Source organism: Mobula hypostoma, chromosome 14 (assembly GCF_963921235.1).
Source record: "Mobula hypostoma chromosome 14, sMobHyp1.1, whole genome shotgun sequence".
In the NCBI taxonomy this organism is placed as follows: Eukaryota; Metazoa; Chordata; class Chondrichthyes; order Myliobatiformes; family Myliobatidae; genus Mobula; species Mobula hypostoma.
The window spans coordinates 10,318,118-10,331,307 of record NC_086110.1 but is presented as its reverse complement, the minus strand read 5'-3'; the positions used below and the strand labels follow the sequence as shown (position 1 = coordinate 10,331,307).

At 45.4% G+C, this 13,190-nt stretch overlaps 1 protein-coding gene across 1 annotated transcript in view; it reads right to left on the bottom strand.

Annotated features, from left to right (window-relative positions):
• The window catches only part of exoc3l1 (exocyst complex component 3-like 1), a 109,120-nt gene extending 96,922 nt beyond the window's left edge, over positions 1 to 12,198 (bottom strand). Inside the window, exon 1 of the mRNA XM_063066663.1 lies at positions 12,165 to 12,198. Coding sequence (XP_062922733.1) covers positions 12,165 to 12,198 — 34 coding nt within the window. The remainder of the gene's footprint in view (positions 1 to 12,164) is intronic.
• Between the last annotated feature and the right edge of the window lie 992 nt (positions 12,199 to 13,190).

Here is a 13,190-nt window from a genome sequence, read left to right as displayed (position 1 = left end):
TAAAAAAGATTGGGAACCCTCACAATAGAGGAATGCTGCCGACTGGCACACTCCAGGCTGCGGAGGGATGCACAGACACTTGGAGCAGCCATTGCGGAGTCTCAGTGAGGAAGGACCTCAGCATTGGAGTTCTTCAGCTACTGAACTGGGAGGGGCCAGGCTGGGTGAGGGAGACCCTCAATTATTGTAGTACTGTAACACCCAAGGGGCAACATGGGTGGCAAAAGTGCTATTGGTTTTAAGGAACATAATAGAACATTACTTAACACATTGACTGTGAATGTATAAAAAGGTATTGAGTTGTGTATTCTTATAAATATAGTATATTTTGATATTGCTATATAATACTGTTATCACAAGTGAAATAGTGCTTTGCACATAGAATGTACTAATAGGCTGATGGCACGGCTGTATAGACTTGACAACACTGTCAATACAAAGGAAGTTATGTACTATATTGTATTTCTTGTATATTTTCATGCATAGATTGTATATCTGAAATAAAATGCCTTTACTATGCCTTTATTCATCAACCTGAACAGCACCTTCACTCCCTGAGAAACCTTTCCCAAAATCTTGCATCATGGAGTCGTACAACACAGATCAGGTCCTTTGACCCATCCATAAGCATTCATTTACACCTGCCCACCTGTCACTCAACTCTCCCCACGTTCTACACCAGAGACAATATGGAGCGGCTGCAATATACCACTTGAGTTTGAGATGTGGAAGGAAACCATAGCACCAGGCAAAAAACCCATGAAGTTATGGAGACACACAGATTGGAAACAGGCCATTCAGCCCATCTGGTCCATGCTGACCAAAGTTCCTAGCTAAGTGAGTTCTAGTTGTCTGCATTTGGCCCATATCCTTCTTAAGCCTTTCCTATTCATCTACCTGACCTTAAAGGTACCTTTTAAATGTTGTTAATGCATTTGCCTCATCCATTTCCTCAAGTGATGACCACTGTCTGGTTGAAAAAGTTTCCCCTCAGGTTCCTATTAGTTCTCTCCCTTTTCACCTTAAACCTGTGCCCTCTCTTCCCTGGCAGAAAAACTTCCACATTCACCCTTTGTCTGCCCACCATAATTTATGCTCCTCCATAAGATCACCCCTCATTCTCCCTCACTCCAATGAAAACAGTCACCACCTGCTCAACGTCTCGCAAAACTCAGTCCCTTAAGTCTCAACAGTATCCTTGTAAATGGTGTTCCACAGGGATATGTTCCGGGACCTCTACTTTTCATGATTTTTATTAACGACCTGGATGTGGGGGTAGAAGGGTGGGTTGGCAAGTTTGCAGACGACACAAAGGTTGGTGGTGTTGTAGACAGTGTAGAGGATTGTCGAAGATTGCAGCGAGACATTGATAGGATGCAGAAGTGGGCTGAGAAGTGGCAGATGAAGTTCAACCCAGAGAAGTGTGAGGTGGTACACTTTGGAAGGACAAACTCCAAGGCAGAGTACAAAATAAATGGCAGGATACTTGGTAGTGTGAAGGAGCAGAGGGATCTGGGGGTACATGTCCACAGATCCCTGAAAGTTGCCTCACAGGTAGATAGGGTAGTTAAGAAAGCTTATGGGGTGTTAGCCTTCATAAGTCGAGGGATAGAGTTTAGGAGTTGCGAGGTAATGATGCAGCTGTATAAAACTCTGGTTAGGCCACACTTGGAGTACTGTGTCCAGTTCTGGTCGCCTCACTATAGGAAGGATGTGGAAGCATTGGAAAGGGTACAGAGGAGATTTACCAGGATACTGCCTGGTTTAGAGAGTATGGATTATGATTGGAGATAAAGGGAGCTAGGGCTTTACTCTTTGGAGAAAAGGAGGATGAGAGGAGACATGATAGAGGTATACAAGATATTAAGAGGAATAGATAGAGTGGACAGCCAGTGCCTCTTCCCCAGGGCACCACTGCTCAATACAAGAGGACATGGCTTTAAGGTACGGGGTGAGAAGTTCAAGGGGGATCTTAGAGGAAGGTTTTTTTTACTCAGGGAATGGTTGGTGCATGGAATACGCTGCCTGATTCAGTGGTGGAGGCAGGTACACTAGTGAAATTTAAGAGACTACTAGACAGGTATATGGAGGAATTTAAGGTGGGAGGTTATATGGGAGGCAGGGTTTAAGGGTCGGCACAACAATGTGGGCCGAAGGGCCTGTACTGTGCTGTACTATTCTATGTTCTATGTTCTAAACCTCTGCACTCTTTCCAACTCAACAGCATCTTTCCTATAGCAGAGTGACAGAAACTGAACACAACAGTCCAAATTTGGCCTCACCAACGCCTGTACAACTGCAAAATAACATCCCATCTTCCATACTCAATAACACAAGAGATTCTGCAGATGCTGGAAATCCGGAGCAACACACAAAATGCTGGCAGCACTCATCTGAACAGGCAACATCTATGGAGGGGAATAAAAAGTTGATGTTTTGGGCCAAGATGCTTCATCGATCCTAATAAACAATCGACGTTTTGAGTCAAGACCCTCATTACTACCCTGTTCACCTGTGAGGCTATCTTCAGGCTCTTCTATTTCATCATACTCTGAAGATGAGAAGGTGCCAACAATACACAGGTAATAACTGACGTTAGGATTGGAGTTGGGTTACTGAAGACTTGAGGCAGTGGTCCTTATCAACTTTGACTAGTTCAAAGCTATTTACTACTGGGAGTCCAAACTCAGCAGCAAGTAAATCAGCTTCTTCATCAGATAGGATCCATGCAGAGAACAGAGAAAAATCCAGTGAAGGCAAAGCTCAAATCCTACATCAGTGCTAGAAACCCAATCCATTATTTTAGGCAATTTTCAAAATGGGTCTCAAATGGATATTGTCACAAACAAGAGAGAATCTGCAGATGCTGGAAATCCAAGCAACACAGACAAAGTTGCTGGAGGAATTCAGCAGGTCAGGCAGTATCTATGGGAAAAAGTATGGTCGACGTTTCGGGTTGAGACCCTTCGGCAGTTACTGTTGGCACCTTCTCATCTCCAGAGTATTATAAAATAGAGGGGCTTGAAAAGGGCCTCACAGGTGAACAGGGTGGTGAAGAAGGATTTTGGCATCTTGGCCTTCTTTGGTCACTGCATTGAGTACAGAAGTCCCGATGAAAGGTCTCGGCCCAAAATGTCAATTGTTTATTAGTACTGATGAAGCATCTCGGCCCAAAACATCAACTCTTTATTCCCCTCTGTAGATGTTGCCTGATCAGATCACTACAGTGTGCTGTGGAAGTAGTGCATCATGAAATCATTTTGCAGCCAAAATCGATATTGAGCAAAGGTCACTAGTGACAGCCTAGCAACACATGAAAGGAACTGGATTACTTACCATCACTCAATACATCTTACGCCTTGGGAAATTTAAAAGTTTCCCTTTACCGCAGGCTCTCCCAACCTTTTTTTGTGCCATGGACCCCACCATTAACTGAGGGGTCCGTGGAGCCCAGGTTGGAACCCTTCCTTTTCAGGCTTCTTAAAGTGACACTGTAGCTGTGAGACACACATAAAATGCTGGAGGAACTGAGCAGGTTGGGCAGCATTGATGGAAATGAAGAAACAGTAGACATTTTGGGCCAAGGTGGTAAAAGGTCTTGGCCCCGAACGTCGACTGTTTATTCTTTTCAAGAGATGCTGCCTGATCTGCTGAGTTCCTCCAGCATTTTGTATTTGTTAATCTGGATTTCTAGCATATGCAGAATCTCATTGTGTAACTGTACCAGTAAGGAAGTGTTTAGAATTTGTTCTGCAGGAACACAGAACATAGAACAATATAGCACAGCACTGGCCCTTTGGCCCACAATTTTGTGCACCCCTTTTAACCTGTTCCAATATCAATCTAAACCTTCCTTCCCACATCGTCCTCTATTTTTCTTCAATCTAAATGCCCATCTGAGAGTCTCATCAATCTCCCTAATTTACCCGCTTCCACCACCACCCTGGATATTGCATCTATGCACACAGCATTGTGTATTGAAACCTACCTCTGATGACTCTTCCCTATACTTCCCTCCAAAATGTATTACATCTGTCACGGTTTATTACAATATGTTGCAATTGTGTAAGATGCTGGTAAATGCCACACTTGGAGCATTCTGTACCGTTTTGTTCACCCTGTTATAAAAAGGTGTTAGTAAACTAGAAAGAATACTGAAAAGATTTGCAACAACATTGCCTGGACTTGAAGGCTGAGTTACAAAGAGACATTGTATAACTAAGACGTTATTCCTTACAACATAGGAGATTGAAGGGTGACCTGATAGAGGCACGTCGACAACAGACCGTAGGAGATTAAAGGGTGACCTGAGAGAGCATGAAAGCACATAGTCTTTTTTCCCAGAGAGGGGGTGATCAGAAAAAAGGCATAGGTTTAAGATGAGAGGTTCAAGAGATTTAAAAGGGACAACAGCTTCTTCATGCAAAGGGTGGTACATATTTGGGATGAGCTGCCAGAAATAATGGTCCTAATATGCATACTCAACCACTATGAAGGCACCTAAGGAAGGACATGGGTAGGAGAAGCTTGCAGGGCCACAGGCCAAATGCAGGCAGGTGGGACAAGCCCACAGAGGTACATGTTTGGCATGGATGAGTTAGGCCAAATGGCTTTTTCTGTGCTGTAAGACTCCATGATTTTCTGATGTAGCTGCACTTACCAGTCCTGCTTTTGCCTGCTTGAGTGCCCACATCAGTGCTATTGGATGGAAAGCAGGCATGGGTCTGAATTGTTGCTGTGTATGTCACTCTCTGCTGGGAACACCTCACCTAAACTCCAGAGACCCAAGCAACAGCACTTCAGTGAGGGACCAGGTGAGTGGTGCTTTGTCAGACAGGTCATTCTGAACTGACTTCAAGACAAGGCTTCACATGCTCTCTCAAAACATTTCCAGCATCCTGGCCAATTGTTACCCTTCAATCAGCAGAACTAAAAGCATAGATCAAAGATCAAAAGGTCAAAGTAAATTTATTTCAATGTATGTATATGTCAGCCTATGCAACCTTGAGATTCATTTTCTTGCAGTCATTTACAGGTTAGTTAAAAATAGAATTTATGAAAAAAACTATTCATAGCAAAGTATGACAAACAACCAATATGCAACAGAAGACAAGTTACACAAATAAATAAGTAATACTGAGAACATGAGTGTAGAGTACTTGAAAGTGAGTCTGTAGGTTGTGGAATTAGTTCAGTGTTGAGGTGAGTGAAGTTATCCATTCTGATTCTGGAAGCTGATAGCTGAAGGGCATTAACTGTTCCTGAATCTGGTGGCTCCTGTACAGCCTTCCCAATGGCAGCAGTGAGAAGAGTGTATGGCCTGGATGGTGGGGTTTCATGATGGTGGATGTTGCTTTTCTCGTGGCAACACTCCTAGAAAGCAGGTCATTTGATCATTTTTGTGTGTAAAAATTAGCTGTTGCTTTTATAACATGTGCTGCTCATGACTAGCAGTGCAGTAGTCTGGGTTCAAGATGCATTTTTAATTAACGACCCTTTCACATGTTGTCCTCTGACAGCTTGTTGTCTATTTAAAAATTGCCTAGAAACCCCTTGCCAAGTTTTTTGAATTACTGATAGTCCCTTGACTTTGACCAGCTCTTGAATGACTGAAGCAGTCACACTGAATGCAGCATCCAGCCCACAAGACAGATCAGGGATGAGACTGATGCAAAAGAAAAATAGAGAAAGAGAGGAAGGAGGAGAACAGGTGAAGGACTTGAAAAAGACGGGAAGGGGAGAGGAAGAGAGAAATAAATGAGAATAATCAAAGGGGAAAAAGTTGCTGCAGCTTGTGAAAGGAAGGAGGGAGACGGAAGTAAAAAAGGGAGCAAGAACTTGAAGAAAGATGAAAGAGATGGAGTGAGAAAACGAGAAAGGAAGACAAAAAGACTGCAGCAGTTTGGAGTACAACAGATACAGATGGCACCAGCCCTTGGCAAAGTCTTCCAATATTCTTATGTCAGCAGGCATTTGAAATGTCCTGCTGCTTGACTGTACAGTCTAGCAACGTTGTGGCATATGTGGCAAGATCATTAATTACTTGCCCCTCCTCAAATACTGCAGTCTCTCCTCCCCTGACTCTGAATAGGCGTCAGTCTCACACCTGGCAGCATCTTAGTCAAGTGACCATTATTTATGTGAGATTAGGGTCGTCAGGAGGAAATTGTGTTGTGTGGGGAGTCATAACCAAGCCGTCATTACCTCACAGAGAAAGATGGAGTATTCACTAGGTTGTTATATAGAAATATTCTAATTTTAGGCATCAGAAACCCTCATTAATCACCCATACCAAAAGCAGCTAACTCTGTGCAGATGGTAGTTATTCCTCAATACTAAAGTCAGATGGTTCAATAAATTCATCCAAGCCAGATATACTCTCAGTGGCCACTTTATTAGGTACATCTGTACACCTGCTCGTTCGTACAATCAGCCAATCATGTGGCAGCAACTCTATGCATAAAAGCATGTAGATGGGATCAAGAGGTTCAGCTATAGTTCAGACCAAACATCAGAATGGGGAAGAAATGTGACCTAAGTGACTTTGACTGTAGAATGATTGTTGGTTCCAGACAGGGTGGTCTGAGTATCTCAAAATACTCTTGCTGATCTCCTGAGATTTTCATGCACACCGTCTCTAGAATTTACAGGGAGTGGTGCAACAAAACAAAACAAAAATACAGTGAGTGGTAGTTCTCTGGATGAAAATGTTTTGTTAACGAGATAGGTCAGAGGAGAATAGCCAGACTGGTTCAAGCTGACAGGAAAGCGACTGCAACTCTAATAACCTCATGTTACAACAGAGGTTTGCAGAAGAGATTCTTTGAATGCACAACACAGCGAATCTTGAAGTAGATTTGAAGGCCACAAACATACATTCAGTGGCTAGTTTGTTAGGTACAGGACGTAACTAATAAAGTGGCCACTGAATATACACACTGCACCTGTATCTGTAGCAATGTATAAAACAGTGAATCCGTATTCAACAAATTTAGGAGCCAAACATTTTAAGAAATCACAAGGTGATTTTAGGTGAAGATGGCAAGACAGGGGTTGCATACAAGACTGGAAATGGATAAAGCTGCAGTTCAGGAGTGGAGAAAAAAAGTCTGATGAAAAATGTCCTTAGTAAACCCTTGGAGAACAAAGGAGACATCCAAGATACTGGAGTCTGAGACAACAAATAATCTGCTGGAGGATCTCAGCAGTGGAGCAGCATTTGTGGGGAGAAAGGAATTGAGTTCCTCCAGTAGATTAAGACCATAAGACATAGGAGCAGAATTAGGGCATTCAGCCCATCGAGTCTGCTTCACCGTTCCATCATGGCTGATTTCTACTGAAAAAAAAGTGAGCCTAGATCAATAAAACCAGGGGAGGGGGGAAGCTATGAAGTGACCAAGACTGGGAGACAGTGGTTTCCAAGGCAAATATGGAAAAGAATAACTAGTGAAAATCTTTTAAGGAAGTAAATCAAACCAAACTATCTTTACAAATTTATTCCGAGAAGAAGGTGGGGTGGCATTCAGTGTGAGCCCTTTTATTGGAAGTATAGGTGGATAGAGATGAAATTGTCATTAGAAGCTAGAAAGTGGGAGACTTGTTGATCAGTTACATTGGGTCAAACTTCACAAAAGAGAATTAGCGTAACAAACTTTCATTACTGGTGGACCCTTAGTGGCACTGAGGTACAAAGAGATCCATAGCTCACTGACAGTGGTTCGTCTAATGGATAAGGTGGCACAATTGCCTTCATTGGTAGGGGTGATGAGTGTAAGAGTAAGGAAGCCAAGCCGCAGCTACACAAAACATCAGTCAAACTACACTTGGAGTATTGTGTGGATTTCTGGTCACCCCATGGCAGGAAGGATGTAAAGACGATACAGAAGATGTTTGCTAGTTTGTTGCCTAGATTAGACAGTATGAATTATAAGGAAGGGTTGGACGGACTTGAGATGTTCTCTCTAGAGTGCTGGAGGGTGAAGACAGACCTGATAAAGATTTTTAAAATTATGAGAGGCATCGATACAGTAGAGAGTCAGAAACTTGTCCCCAGGGTCAAAAAAAGTCTAACACCTGAGGACATGCTTTAAGGTTAAGGTTGGGACATTTAAACATAACATGAGTGCTAGATTTTTTTAATGCAGAGAGTGGTAGGTGGCTTGAATATGTTACCAGTGTTGATAGTGGAAGCAGCCAGTTTAGTGAAGTTTAGGAGGCTTTTAGATAGAGACAGGTAAATGGAAGGATATGGATGGTACATATCATGAGGACTTTTAGTATAACTTGGTGCTAAGATTGGCACAACATTGTGGGCCAAATGGCCTGCCCGGTGCTATCCTGTTTTATGTTCTATGTACAAAAGGTCCAAAGAAGACTGCAAATAAATTAAAAAAGGAAAAAGCAGGATCCACAAAACAATCAGGTATCCCTCAACAAGTAACAATGATTCTTGACAGGCTATCAGCAAAAACTGTTATTGACCCCAAGCTCCATCTTCATGTACTGTTGCTACAGACATTCCATCATCAAATAGTAACCCATTAGTTAGTGGTCTTGGTTTTGAGAACCGTTCAGCAAATACTACTGTCATGGTCCAGATCGGGGTCCCTTTAAATTTACTTTGTTTACGTTACGATCCGGACCGTTGACTCCGTTTCCCTTTGGTTCCGTTTTTCCCGTGTCCCTCGGCTTTGGTGATTAAGAGGCAATTAACGCTCGGCTGAACCGGTAGTTTATAGTCTCCGGCTTTTAGCCATTCGGCGCGGGAGCGCCTGCAAAGTCATCAAAGGTACGATGTTCCGATGTCATTTGGCCAGAGCAAGCCTAGTCTCTGCCGAAGCGAGTGCCGGTAATTCGCCCTTCCTCACCGGAGCAACCCTGTCCAGTTACCTCGCCAAAGCAAGTCTGCAAAGTTTCCTCATCAAGGTGGGTCTGTTGGTTAACCCGCCGGAGAGAATCAGGAGCCACTGTCTACTGTTCCTGGGCCGAGTCTAGAGTTCGCCACTATCCGGCAGCATCCAAGTACCACATCCAAGTCCTGGCTCCGGCGGTATCCAAGTACCACGTCCAAGTCCTGGCTCTGGCAGCATCCAAGTACCATGTCCAAGTCCAAGTCCTGGCTCCAGCGTCATCCGAGTACCAAGTCAAGTCCTGGTCCTGGCGGCATCCGAGTACTGTCAAGTCCTGGCCCTGGCGGCATCTGAGTACCTAGTCAAGTCCTGGCCCTGGCGGTCTGTGATTCCTGTCCTACCCCCGTGTCTGAATCCCTTCTCTGCCCCTCTCGCCTCTAGCCCTCATCTGTAGCCCTCGCCTGCACCTCAGTCTAGTTCTATCGCTGGAGCTAGATAGGTACTGTGTTGTTCTTTGGTGTTTGTCTTGTCTTGTCCTCGCCTCCGTGGGGTAAGTCAGGCCATCTTGCTGTTGCTCCGTGGGGGGTCATGTCTTGTCCTGTCTTGTCCTCACCTCCATGGGGTAAGTCAGGCCGTCTTGCCGTTGCTCCACGGGGGGTCATGTCTTGTCCTCGCCTCCATGGGGTAGGTCAGGCCATCTTGCCGTTGCCCCACGGGGGGGGGGGTCATGAGTCCCGGCCCTATGTCCTGTTCCCAAGGAGGGGTCCCAACTCTGTGTTCTGTGTGTGTGTCCATGGTTCCATGTACCTGCTCTCCCGAGACCGAGGCTCTGTTTTTCCATGTTCCTCCTCTCCCTGGCCCATGTCATGTCCATGCCTGGTTCTGGGGTCTGAGCCCAAGGCAAGACCCAGGTACTGGGTCCTTGCCCAGTCTCTGGCTCAGAGTCCATACCGTAACCTCACAAGATGTGTGTTGTATTTGGGTCCACCCTTGCTCCCAAGTCCCCACCATTGTGACAACTGCAGTTTCAAATACACCACCAGCCATACTTCAAATCAGATACAATGCAAGGTTCACATTCCTCTCAGGTGAGGACAACTGTTTCAGATACTGTGTCAGCGAGGACACGTGTTCAGGTTGTCAACTCACAGCTCCTGTGGGTTCACATCCTCAAGCCGTAAGATTCTCCTCCTGAAAGCAATTAGTTCAGTTTCTTCATTGACAAATACTATTTGTTCAGCTTCTCCATTAGCAAGTATTGTGGACTGAATTTTCATCTGTGGTATCCCAACTATTAGTACTCCAAGCCTCTTCTCCAAGGATAATCACCTTGTCATTGTGGAGAGACTTGTCTGTTCCTAAGATCTGGAGTTTAGACATCTAGTGATTAGCTACTGGTAGGGTCACCTATGGTGTTAAGGTCAAGGGTAAACTTCCAGACAAAGAACAACCTAATCGAGATCTCAGTGGGGGAGTTGGCAGAAGATGATGACACATCTCAATGGCAGTGAATGCAAAGGAAAGCTGCAGCAGCGGATGGTTCCCAGTCATCCTGCACTCCGTGCCACTGGATCCTGACCCCAAACTGTCGTGGATCGTGTGGCGGCTGCCTGTGCTTCAGCCTCGCCACGTTAAACAAGTCACACACGGGCGTTCTCCATTAAGATCCATCATCATAAGGTCCCTGTTATGTGGATCCTAAATCGGCCTCTCCAGCCACCAGAGGACCCACCCCCTTTGGAGAACATCATACTCGACTAGAATGATCGCATTACTGCCGCTGCTCCAAGTCAATAACTATTTTGCATAGAGATAAATAATTTTTAGTTACTATCAGCTGGGTCCCCCAACAAAAAAATCCTGTTCCCATAGTCATTCCACAAGTTCAAAAAGCTGCTTTATTAAGCAAGTCTTATCAGATGAAGTGATATAAGACAACCATCAGTTTCAAAATAAGGTGCATCAAGGCGCGTCATGAATTGATGCGCTAAATCGGGGTTTTCCCTCCACAACACAAATGTGTGCTGGGCACTCAATGCAAACTTTTTCTTGAATACAAATAATTAGTCCTGGCTTCTAACCTGTTTTTTTTTGCAGTTCTATACCGGTTCGTTCCCATGTTAACGTTTCATGAACTGCATCTTGGACCGTTTGGAGACTAGTGTTTACATGTAGTTAGTAATAGTGTGCATGAAAGCATGACATCTAATCCTGGCCATTACATCCCTAAGAGAAGTGCTCCGACATTTTCGGACTACACAATTGCATATTCATTTCCGTCCAGGTTCCTGTCTGTATTTTTTAAAATAGCAAATATATTGTCCGTGTGTCAAAGTCATTGGTCGCGTCTGGCACCGGCCCAGGATATTCCAAATTCCGCTGCAGCACCCGATCATCTAATTGGACAGATTCAGTGGCCGATGTAGCTTTTTCGTGTGGGAAAGGCGGATTTGGTTAAAGAGGTGACACTACAAAACAATTTAAAGTTCAAATCAACATTCCATCAAGCTAATCTTCTATAATAATCTCACCATGAACCCATTGACTTTTGTGGGACCTTGGTGCGTGGGGGACGCCCCCTCAAAACCAAACTTCCTGCGCATTTCTACGTTGTGGTTCGGCACAGGCATGAAAGATGCTGGGGGAAGTCGGCGAGTCAGACCGCATCTATTGAAAAATATGGACAGTCGGCATTTCGGGGCGAGACCCAATCCTGTCCACTGCGGACTAGTGAAACGGTGAAAGAGAAGCCCAGATATCCGTACCAACCCCATCTGGTTCCTCTACCAAGTCATTACAAGTTGCCATCCGGACGTCCTCCTTGTAAAATCTTCCCAAAGGCAGGGGTAGGATTATTAAGCGAATCAGGTCTCTGGGGATTGTGGGTGGGTCAGAGAGAGGGGAGAGAGAGAGATCTGACTGTGATAAGCGATTCATTGAAGTTTTTTTCAATCGGCGGAATTTGACAGAAGTGAAATTGAAATTCCAGAAATGTCTAATTCAAACGCCGCAGAGAGATCAAGATAGCTGGCATTTAAAACATAGATATTTATCCCTTCGCTTATGCCCCGAACGCCCTGTTGAAGAGACAGACCTAATATTTTTTAACCTGTTGTCTATAATAATCTCAAGTGTGACTGTTCCTTACTCACCCTCCCTAGAACAGTGTGATGAACAGCCGCAGTCTGGTGTATGGGAGGAGACCTACTCCCAAGTTCTGAGCGATTGATGCACTGCCCTCAGGCTGGCTCATGGGACGGAGGTTCCCGGGACGGGTGTGGGGCAGCGCAGTGTTGTACCAGCCGGCTCCCTTACCTTGTTTGTGATGGTTCCCAGCCTCTGTAGACATCCCCTGTGCGGTCGCCGACGGACTGTGGATGGCAGTAAGTGGTCACATAAGAGGCGGAGAGCAGGAGGGGGAGGAGAGAAGAAACAGGACACGGAGCGCTGAGTCAGTTTCCTCCGCAGCGGCGGGGAGGAGAGTCCGGCAGCAAGAGGAGGAGAGAGGGGAGGAGGGTGATCAGCTTGGGACAAACCAGTAAACTGGGGGAACAACGCTCTCTAACCCAAACTGGTAACGTCCGGAGAAGCAGGGCAGGATACGAAACCAGGGACCCCTGTGTGGACAAAGACTGAAACCCGGGACCCCTGTGTGGACAAAGACTGAAACCCGGGGCCCCTGTGTGGACAAAGACTGAAACCCGGGACCCCTGTGTGGATCCTCCCCCAACATTACACAGCCTTCCAGCAGACAGTCCACTCCCTCACCACCCCCACATTACCACCGTCAACCCAACTCTTCAGAATCCTAGCCCCCCTCACCCCACAAGATCCACTCCCTGCCCACTCAGCCGTCTTCCTCTTGACATTCCTCCTACTCTGACTGCAAAGGTGGATGCAGCCTTTGGATTCCTCAGCATTGGCTTCACCTCCTCTGAACATTCATGGTCAAATGTGGACAAGGAAACCACCTGATCACTAAATCTTGCTCCCCCCCCCAACTCACTTTCACTAGTTTCACTGCTCTTTCCCTGGGTGGCACAGAGGAATAACGATCAGTATAACACTTTACAAAGCCAATGACTGGAGTTAAGTTCCTGCCACCCTGTACAGAGTTTGTACCTTCACTCCGTGACCACGCATATTTCCTCCACTGGCATTGTGGGATTTATGTAGAGGCCTAGTCACTGGATATATTTAAATCAGAGGTTGATATGTTCTTGTTTGGTAAGGGTGTGGCAGGTACAGGGAGAAGGCAGGAGAATGGGGGTGAGAGAGACAATACATCAGCCATGGTGGAGCAGGCTCGGTGGTCCCAATGGATGAATTCTGCTCCGATAT